Source organism: Clarias gariepinus, chromosome 7, assembly GCF_024256425.1.
Source record: "Clarias gariepinus isolate MV-2021 ecotype Netherlands chromosome 7, CGAR_prim_01v2, whole genome shotgun sequence".
NCBI classification, from domain to species: domain Eukaryota; kingdom Metazoa; phylum Chordata; class Actinopteri; order Siluriformes; family Clariidae; genus Clarias; species Clarias gariepinus.
This window is the reverse complement of record NC_071106.1, coordinates 21,224,865-21,235,911: the sequence shown is the minus strand read 5'-3', so window position 1 is coordinate 21,235,911 and position 11,047 is coordinate 21,224,865. Positions and strand designations below refer to the sequence as shown.

Genomic DNA, 11,047 nt, shown 5'->3' with positions numbered 1-11,047 from the left:
GTCAAAAGAATTATTTAAGTTTGTATGAAATGTGAATTTGTATGAATCAAAATGGTCAGTTTGTACATGGTGAGCAAGCCGAGGGCGACAGTGGCAAGGAAAAACTCCCTGAGATGGTAATAGGAAGAAACCTTGAGAGGAACCAGACTCAACAGGGAACCCATCCTTATTTGGGTGAAACAGAAAGCAGTAAATGATCTGCATTTATACAGTGTGTAGGGTGGGAGGCAGTTCAGCTATAATAGCTGATGTTAATTGATGTTAATATGGAGTCCAGGTAGTTGTTGAAGACCCAGGTAGACTTGTAAGAAGTTCCAGTCATGAACTATCGAACTGTCAAGTCCCCAGAGAAACAGTTGCCAACACCAGTCAAGGCCAGAACCATTTTCTAGGTAGAGAGAATCATTCCCAGACACCAGACGCATCCCAGAGAGACACACGGTGGGAAGAAGTTGGCATGGGAAAGAGCAGACAGAGAGCAAATCATGGTAATCCCAGATATTTAGATCTAGAACAGTTATGTTTGATATTAAAGTTTAGACTCTGAAGTTGTAAAGCATTCACTCACACAAGTCTCTTTTATATCCCAAGAAAGAGCTAAAATTATCCAAAATCTTACCTGATACAAACAGTTTAACAAGAATTTTAGAATGCCTGGTAGATGTCAAAGCATGGATGGCTGTGAATTTTCTTACAGTCTTACAGACTAAAACTGGAGTGCTGGTATTTCGACCCAGTAAAGCATGTATTGACCCTTTTACTGAAACATGTTCCCTGAAATCTTATTGCTACACCTCTGCTAGAAACCTGGATGTTTTATTGAACAGTAATTTTAAACCAGATAAGCAAATTAACCCTGTTGGTAAAGTTACTTTTTTTTTTTACCTAAGGCTCTTCTCCAAGGTTAAGCCGTTCATAACAAAAAAAGATCTTGTAAATTTTATACACACTTTTATTTCATGTTGGTTCGATCGATGGTGTTGGCGAGGCCTTGATTGCACGGTTCCAATTGGTCCAAAATGTTGCTGAGTTTTTTAAAGGGAACACAACTCCTGTCTTGTCATCCATAAACTGGCTTCCTGTGCAGTTTAGGGTCAAGTTTAAAGTATTGTTAATAACCTACAACATCCTGAATAATCTATAACCTCAATATATTTCTGAACTTTTAAAGGCATATAGTCCAGCAGGGTCCGTCAGGCCTGGAGAGCAGCTTTTACTTAGTGTTCCTAAATCTAGGTTGAAGAATCAGGGTGATCACATGTTTTCAGTAGCAGCCCCTAAACTTTGGAATGAGCTTCACCTGTACATCAGACAGGCCCATACTCTTCTTATTTTTAAATCTTACCTCGCTGCCTTTTTATAGACTTCGGCATTTAATACAAAGTAATAAGGTATTCTTCTCTCTGTCTATATTTATTGTTTTACTGTTTAAAGTAAAAGCAAGTGTCATTAGAGATGTTCCTTTTTAAAGATTCAGTGTCTCTGTCAAAGTAGTGAGATAAGAGATAATAGAGAAACTCTCACTAACATGATTATCATTAATTTGAAGGAAATCATTTAAACTTCTAGAGCGAGGAATAAGGATTTAAAAACTGCTTAATCAGAGCCTCTGTAGTTATAATAGGCTTGTTTCAGTTGGTCAGGTCTAGTCTGACATAGAGTAAGAATAAAATTAAGTCAGCTGACTACATGAATATTTTCACATCAACAGAATGATTCTGGAAGAATGTGAAATTATTTTCATAAATGAATTTGCCACTAAAATACTAAAGCTAAAAACTAAAGGCAGTAAAACAAAATATTACAGTATCTTTTTTTTTTCCATGGTGTATATCTTAAACGCCATCTTTTTGAAATTCGCAAATTACTACTTTACTACTTCAGTGGCTATTTGTTCCCTCCAAGAGTCATCTAACAAACTCTTGAGTTCTGGGCATAATCTAACAGTCCATAAGATGCCTTTGGGGCTTCTCCCAAAGTGGGTGGCAATGACAAGTTGAGAAAGGCTTGTTAAAAACAGTATTTAAATGTGGAAAAGTAATGGTTCATGCTTTTGAAACTGTTGATTTTTTTCAAAGCTACACACAGCAGGGAGCAAAAAATATAAAGAAAATACAATCCCTAATTTTGTGTCACATGTCAAACAATCAAATGCATCAATCTTACGATGGCAGTTTATTATTTAAAAAAGGTTAACAAAATCAGTTAAAAAAAAACAAATCACATTTTTATTGACTAAAGGCATTGTAAGCGCTCATTACTGAACATAAAACAAAAGTCTTTAGAAAAAAAAAATTATGAATAACTTCACACTAAAATCTAAAATTACAATGCAGTAAAGGAGACAAAACCTAAATGGACAAAAACACATGAAAAGTACATGATATTTCAAAACAGCATTGGACTATTGCCAATTCTCCTCTGGTTACAAAGTCAGAGAAAGCAGTCACCTTCTCCAGTCCATTTACTTTCTCTCAGGTTCTGACTGCACTCACAGAGACAGCCATACGGTCTGTGTGCCCCTCAGTTGTAGATGAAGTTAAACCTGTTTAGGAGGAAAATCAGTTGCAGGTATTAGCAATGCTGTGTTTGATCTGACTATGCATGTTTGCCATTTCCATATAAAATTAAGTCAGCTGACTACCTGAATATACTTTATGACAAGTATGGACCAAAACTGAGATTACACAAGTGCTCATTCTCCAGTAAAGTACTTATGTCTGTTTCCTTCATACTAAAAACTGCATGTATAAGCAAAATTTTTCCAATGTTGCGGTGATGCCTACTGGTGCTGAGGTAAAACCATGTTGTGTAACCATGTCATTAATTAATAAAATATTATTTCAGATTAATGCTTTTTAATATTGGCTTATCAAAAATTAAAATTTGTCATGCTATTGCTTGCCGAGCTTTTTGAGGTTCTATTGACCAGAAGATACAACAAGTTCAGAGTCAGATCACAAGAATACTTGTCGAGTGCAAGTGCAAAATAACATAACAGTATATAATACTATTTTGATGTGTATTGTACATGTGATGTGCATTTTAATTTTTTTAAAACCTTAAATGATTTGTGTTTGAGGAACCAGCTTCTCAATGCATTTTCTAACCTACATGCACTTTGCATGAGGAAATAAAAAGGATAAACAGCAAGAGTAAACAACAACGTATGAACTCCAATAAGCTTTTTAGGGTCAGCAGGTCTACATATCTGTTTCTCTAAAGTCTAACAGTTTGCATCCCAAGTGTACCATTGATTACTAAAAAGTTGGCTGTTGCAAGTGTTTTTTATAAATGGGGAGTTATTTAAATGTTATTTTGAAGAATACAATAAAAGACTTTCTGTCTGAATCTCAAAAGGTGCTTTAGGTGGCTGGTTCATGGACAATAATTCAGTTAAAATTTAAATTAAATACAGTTAAATTAAGTGCTTTTAGCAATCGTCACTGTCGCTAAAAAGCTTTACAGTATTAAAAGAATTTGGGGAAATAAGTTCAAAATGTATGAAGAAATATGTATAAATCAAAATGATCAGATTGCCCCTGTAATGTGTTCAATAATGTGTACTAAATTTTATTGATCTACTTAGAACACATAATTGTCCAGTTTTCGTACAGTATACAACCTCCATTTATTAAAATACGGAGCACTGATGCACAGAATGACACTGACATCCAACATAACAGTCATTTGGACAACTATGGTCTCTCACCTGCTTAGTAACTGAGGGAGGCTGGATATAATGGGCCCGTATCCAGGAGCATTGTCATAGAGCTCAAACAGGGGGGCTGCCACCAACTTGTAATTTTTTGGCACAGCAAACAGTGCTGGAATACAATTGCATATTAAGCACAATATATACATATACACAAAGTTAAACAGGCTGTTCATGCTAGATCTTACCTTTCTCTTGTAGCTGTACCAAAAAAAGCTTCTTATGTTCCTTGGGCTTAGTGATGTGAGCTGGAATGTAGGGGTACTGAAGACACCCAGCAAAAAACAATTAATAATAAAGAACTTTCTTATCTGGAGTGTTTATTTTTTATTAAATTACCTTTGTATGTGTTCCACTCTGTATGTGTGGTACATAAAAAGGATATGGAGGACAGAATACTAACCTGTGGTGGTTCAAAGTTGGGTCTCCACCAGTTTCCAATGCAGTCATCAATCACCCAGTCTTGCTTCACGCCATCCTGACGTCCCAAGATCTACCCACAGCACTAGTGCTTATCAGTACAGCTTCTTAAATTATCGAAACATTGCCTGTGCATTGTTGTAGCAGCAAGTGCTATTAGACTACTGTTTATTTTGCTACGCACACCCTAATGCAAGAAAAATATTTTTACAGGACATAAATAGGTGACATCATACTACATTGACTATGTGTGAGTTTCCAGTGACATGCAATTTTTTAACGCATTGATAACCACTCATTTAAAATATAAAATTAGAAGAAAAAAAAAGGAAGGCCAATCTGTACTTTCTGATTTTACATTTCTTTGATTACCTGGTAATCTTTGATTACCAGGCTTTACAGGCCTGCCCCCAATGATGAAGCAAAATATATAATGTCTAACTAAAACAAAAACACTAGATCCAGAGCGAGAAATTAGCAATTCTGTGTTTCTTTGCATCAACAAGTTTGAAATGAAAAATAAATCAATAAATAAATACCTCCGTCATCAGTCGCTTTAAGCCCTCTACTTCATCCTCTCCTGGATTTAACTCTCCACCAGGACTAAAAGTAAAGGTAAATTTCACACAATTTTAATATGTTATAAATATCTTTCAATTGAACTTTGTCAATTAACACACACTTTTGAGAATGCAAATGCTTTTTAATTGGCAAATAAATAAATAAATACTGCACAAACAAGGACAGAAGTTGGGACACTAGGTGAGTCGCTCACTTACAGTTTGAAGAAGGTGGTTCCCAGCTGCAGCAGCAGGACATGAGGCAGTCTGTGCTCGTGTACAATCAGCACTCCCTCCACCGTGCGCCTCATCCCGATCTTCTCAAACTCCTCGCGCATGCGCTGGAACCGCGCGGCCACCGAACTGTCCTTTTCATACAGCGGCTCTTTTGTGCCAAACGTGTAATTGGTCAGAGGATATCTAAAGGGGGGGGACACCGAAACATTCAAAATGACCACAGGCACTGTCGGCTTTGTAGCCGTTCTGCTAATAGCTTAGCCGTAATGCTGCTTGCATGGTAAAATAATCTATAGATTTCCATTTCTTCTGTAAAATAGCGTGCCCTGACACACACTATACAATTAAATATACTGCACAGTTGCAACTGAAATGAAATACATTTAAGCAAAACAGCTTACAGGTTAATGGTCCTCTCCAGTGTTAGGGGTTTAGCCGGTGGGCTAATGTATTTGTTTCCAAACTGATTAACTCCGCGGGGCCAGCCGGTAGACGAGCGATTCGGAGGAACAACTGACATGTTTTTTTTTTATTATTATTACAATTTGTACCTTAAAAATCTACGTTATCGGGTATCAACTGTTAAAGTGAAGAAAACGACTAGGCGTCCACAACGAAGTAGTTTGTATTGGAGGCAAAACGAAAACACCACAATTGCCGTAAATCCACATCCGGCGTGTGTATATCACTTCCTGGATCGCGACATCGTGCCCTGTTTTACGTTAAAACCATGGAAACAAACGCCCGAGTCAGAAGAACATTAATGATGTGATTAAATGTTTGTTATTGAATATAAGTATTTATATACATCATTGAATTAGTAATTCTGGGCGTGTTAAAGCTGGCACAACTCAATTTCTTTATTATGTCAGGTGGTTATAAAAGTAACTAGCAAATTAGCATGCGCGGAAAAATAAGAGCCCATTTTGGTGTTTATCAGTGACTTAAAATCTTCGTGCAGGTAGCCTTCTAGGTCCATCTGAACAAAAAAAAAAATTAAATACATAAATAATAAATTACTTGTCACGCATAAAAACAGTTTTTTACAATCATAGTGTTTGTTTTATGTGGGATATTATGCAGTATTTGAGACACTGAGTTATTGCAAAAGCCCAGCGGCGTAGCAAGCTTTTCAAAAGTGTGGGGGATGAATGTGGTTTGTTAAGAATAAAAATGATGAATACAATGACAGAAGGGTACAAAAGGTATTAACATACAAGATATAAAAAGCTTTCAATTTAAAAGATTTAGAATCAGAAATTCTTTAATAATCTCAGGGAGAAATTATTTTGTACCTCCAAATATACAGACAACTTTTCATACAAACAACATACTGTATATTCAGAACAAAAATATAAACAACTATTTACATATATAAATGCAACCAACAACAACAACAACTGACCAAATAATATATGACCAACTATATCTCTCATTTAAAAAACCCCAAAGTGCTCTTTCTGCTCTCCTTACTAGAGACAAACTGCTCAGCAACCTTTTTTCTGTTTTCCCTGTCCAGCTTGTCTTTTTGTACAGTACATGGCACATAGCAACACTGTTGAGGCAAGTTTGGGTCAGTGAATATTGAAAAGTAATACAATGAAATAAATGCAAACAGCATCCAATGGTAATAGGCTACTGTTGTTTAATGTCAACATTTTTCAACTTTCATCTCTTAACTTCACTTACAGGATTTCTCTTGAAAAAGGTGTCAATCTTCTCCTGCCTCTTTCTTTTCTGCATCTTAATGATACTGTGTGACAAAAGGACAGTGGTAAGCTTGATAGTGGCATGGGTCTGACAGGACTGGGACTGCTACATTTTGCTTACTTGCAGATAAAATGCAGATATAAAACAAAAAAAAATCCTCACAAAAAGCTTTTTCTAAATAATAATAATATAAATAAAAGTATTATATAAATAATTTAACAATTTACTTTTTTTAAACATTAAAATAATATACACATTAAAACATTCTTCCATAGTCAACAGGTATGCAAACTGACATTATTTCTCACTTTTTTCTCCTCAACAGATCCAATCAAACACAACAGGCAAGTCAGCTAATGAACAAACAATTCTCAAAATATCAAAATCAATTGCACTGGCAATAAACCCATAAATACATTGCTTAACATTGTCAATTTGTCCCTCCTTTTCCTGCCTTCTTTATCACAGTTACTTTATGCATTGCATGCCACACACATAACTGAATTTAGCTAAGTTACACTATCCCAATTAGCAATCGCCATAATAATACAGAAAACATTCGACATGTCAACAAAACATAAACAGAACATCTTCCAAGCTTATAGAAAAACCTCAAAAGCATAAACATTTAAAGTACCTGGAAAACGGAGATGTAAATAATCATAACAACCATAAGTTCCCGCCTCCTCTGCACGAGCTGACCGATAAATCTAACACACCAAGAGAGGCGGGACTTAAGGTAGAACAGCCAATCATCAGCCGGTGTCATGTTTGAGAGGGAGGGAAGAGGAGAGCTGAAGCGAGCGTAGACACAGAGCAGCCAGAGAAACGGAGGAGCGAATGCGAAGGTGTTTGTTCAAAACTGCGGGAAAACTGTAGAAAAAGTGTGGGTGTTAAACCCTCTCACCGGGAAAAGTGTGGGTGTTAAAACACCCACATCCCCTACGGGTGCGACGCTCCTGCAAAAGCCATCTCTGTCCACAGGTTCTTGGAGAGATGAAAGTTTAACCAATGCTTAGTGCTTATCTGTTCCCCTGAACATAGCTGGCAGGGTTGCAGTTGTTTTTTTTGTTGTTGTTTTTTATGTCAGATAGTTGAAGCACCCCTGCACACACACAAAGGAGAAGAATATAAACAACCATAATATTGTATCAACAATATAATAAATTATAATATAAATTATATAATAATTCAAAACATACATGCTTCAAACTGAATCAGCATAGACTGTTGATATATATATATATATATATATATATATATATATATATATATATATACCAGTTGTTTAATTCTCATAAGACCAACAAAAAGACATGGGTTGGAAAGAATGAAAATGGATATTCCATTACATTACACATTGTGACTACATAAATAGAAAAAAAATGACTTGGCAAGTAAAAACGCCATAAATCAAGTACATTTTATTTATCATTTTGCTAAATTTAGGATTTTGTTTTCAAAAATAAGCATATTTTCTGACAATAGACCACAAAATGTTAGCTTAAAAAATTTGTAGAAGTCTAAAAATAAATTGAATAATTTTAGATTTGGTTTACTGTAATCTTATAGTAAAAAAGTTAGATAGATTTGATCAGATATGAGATATTTTCATTTGCTAAGATGTTATTTTTTAGGAGTAGCAAACAGTTATAAAAAGGATACATTTGCAGTTAAATGTTTACTGAACAGTTTTACTATGCCTTTATGATATATATTTTTTCTTTTAGTATACACTGGTATTTTTTGACTAAGATGTCATTTTTTACTGGCCTTTTATGTTTACTTGTGTGCACAAGTGCAAAATGCCACACAACAAAGGTTTTAGCCACTTCCTTAATATGAGTGATCTGAAATTTCCTGCTTACAACATCTTTGGACAATCCGCTAAGCTTTATGACACAAAATTACAAGAATATGTTTTACTGGAACAGTAACTGAAACTGATATACTTTCCATCCCAGCGGTAAAATGTGTATGTTCAGAACACCAAATAAAAAGATATATGATTGATGTGATATGATAGAAGATACAGTATATGATCTTTAAATAAAAAAAAATGTCATTAATTATTACAGTATGTGTTTAAAAACGTTCGACTAACTTTTTACTATTGGCAGGTCATCTTGGCAATAGACATTAAGAAATAAGAAAAATGTGAGCAGTGTGTTATATATAATGTATAATATTCTGATATACAGTATATATAAGTTTGTTTTAAATAATTGTACTTAAATTTGTGTTATTTCTAAGTAATAAATAATAGAACTATATAATCAGCTTTAAACATATAACATGTAAATTGTGTAAGTATAATAACATTAAATAGTAAATTTCAGTTTCGTAAATAAGAGAAATGGGTTCTACCACAGGTGCAGTTTTTTTTTTTCTCAGTGTTTAAGGAAGCTATGGTTTGAAAAAAACCGTCACTCAGCAGTATTACACCAGCTACATAGCTGCCTGGATTTCCAGTTTATGCACAACCTTTAAAGGAAACAACTGTGCTTTTGAAACAAAGTGTTTATTCTTGGCTGTGCAATTGCTTGACCATGGACCATCTCAACATTGGCAACAATCAAACTTACAAGTCTGATTTTAACAGCACCATTGGTCCTGTGGGCTCCAAACAGGTAGGCGCTGCAGTATTTCTTAGCATGTGCTGTTTGATTGGATTACCCAGCAACATTGCAGTTATAATAACCATCGCTCGACAGTGGAACAAGCGCATGAGCTTCACCGTAAAGCTTATGCTAAATCTAGCTATAGCAGATACTTTGGTCCTCAGTTTGGCTCCTTTTGGAGTTTCTGGTCTGCTGAATGGATGGACATTTGGCCTTTGGTCATGCAAGATTCTGATGTATCTAATATACTGTGCTATGTATGGTGGTGTGTTGACTGTAACTATGATGGCTGCACATCACTACCACACAATTAAGTCAAGAGTTCCTGATGTCGGTGCACTGGAAAGACTGCAGAAGGTTCGCAGAAACTTACTGTTGATTGGGCTCTGGAGTTTAGCTACAGTTTTTGCCTTGCCCATCCTTTTTATTCAAGATGTTCAGCTCAAGAGGGGATCTCTAAGGTGCCAGAGGACCATATCATCACCCTCTGGAAAGGTTGCAGTTCTTGTGTTGGAGGTCCTGTTTGGATATGTCCTCCCATTAACCATTATAGCTGCATCATACTGCTGGATCTACAAAACACAGCTACAAGGATGTAGAAATATTAAGGAAAGGAAGAACAGAATGAGAAGGCTTGTGATCAGTATTGTCACAGCCTTTTTTCTTTTCTGGACTCCTGTACACATCATCAACGTGATTGACATCGCTACTACTTTGACTAAGACATCGTCTCCAGCTGTCTATGATCAACTGAAAATGTTTCGTAGAGCAACAGGAGATCTGAGCAAAACTGTTACTATAATTAACTGCTGTGTGAACCCATTTCTTTATGCAGCTGCATCAGGAATTTTCAAGAAAAAGAGAACTCGCCAAGAAAAGGAAACCAGCACAGAAATTACTGTAACAAATTAAGTACCTATAGATGCTTGTCATAAAAATTGTAACATACTATTGGAGGATATTGTGATGTTATTTTGAACCATAAGTGCTATTTCTCCTTTAGGGATTTATTACATATAGCTTTTGAGTTACAGTTGAATAATTGTCTTATTGTTTATAATCCACTGTATAATCTATAACCTTCTTGTCTGTTATCATGGTAGGGTTATCCATCATGTTACTGAGACTTGCTTTCCATCTTGCAAAGTATGATAATATTTATATCATATGTATGATATTTATTTACTTTTCTTAAAATATTGTCCTATGTACTCATTGCTTTGTGAAGCAGCTTCTTCCTCAATAAAATTCCATAGGAAACCATGTGGTTGCTTTTGCTACCACATAGTACCTTTTTTTACTTTCTCAGAACTATTTAATTCCTTAAGGCAGAGTGCTTTAATTTACATAAAGTGATAAATGAGTGCTACAAACTTCACTACTTTTGAGAAACAATTTCTTTTGTAGATTTGTGTGGTCCTTTACCCTTCACTATCGCCACCAGCCATTCAGTTAATACAGGGTAGCTGTAGCTAACAGGCTAATGTATGATGGTGTTGCAGCAGGAATGCCTCTTACTACAGAGGAGACATCATTTACAGCCTGTATGAGTAAAATGTTGCTAAATGTATTCAAGTACTGAAAAATAAAATTTTAAAGGTTAAAGTTATTAAATTAAATAAGGTAATGTTTTCATGTAAGAAATAACTTTAATGACTTTTGAATATAGCATTTACTTACACTGTCAGACAAAATGTGCAAAATTTGTACCTTCAGGGGTACACCTGTTGTGCCCTTTCACATGGGTACATATCTGTACCCTTGCAGTATGTACTTTTGAAAGG

General features: G+C 35.3%; 2 protein-coding genes across 2 annotated transcripts; one reads left to right on the top strand and one right to left on the bottom strand.

Annotated features, from left to right (window-relative positions):
* Window positions 1-2,007: 2,007 nt before the first annotated feature.
* Window positions 2,008-5,641, bottom strand: nudt21 (nudix hydrolase 21). Its single transcript, XM_053499864.1, has 7 exons — window positions 5,334-5,641; window positions 4,915-5,115; window positions 4,675-4,738; window positions 4,119-4,208; window positions 3,904-3,979; window positions 3,713-3,827; window positions 2,008-2,545 (listed from the first exon to the last, which is right to left on the bottom strand). Exons 1-7 carry the CDS (start codon window positions 5,450-5,452, stop codon window positions 2,524-2,526), a joined length of 687 nt encoding a protein of 228 aa, XP_053355839.1. The 5' UTR covers window positions 5,453-5,641; the 3' UTR covers window positions 2,008-2,523.
* A 3,450-nt stretch (window positions 5,642-9,091) lies between these two features.
* Window positions 9,092-10,526, top strand: LOC128527924 (leukotriene B4 receptor 1-like). Its single transcript, XM_053500587.1, has one exon. It carries the CDS (start codon window positions 9,192-9,194, stop codon window positions 10,173-10,175), a length of 984 nt encoding a protein of 327 aa, XP_053356562.1. The 5' UTR covers window positions 9,092-9,191; the 3' UTR covers window positions 10,176-10,526.
* Window positions 10,527-11,047: the final 521 nt, after the last annotated feature.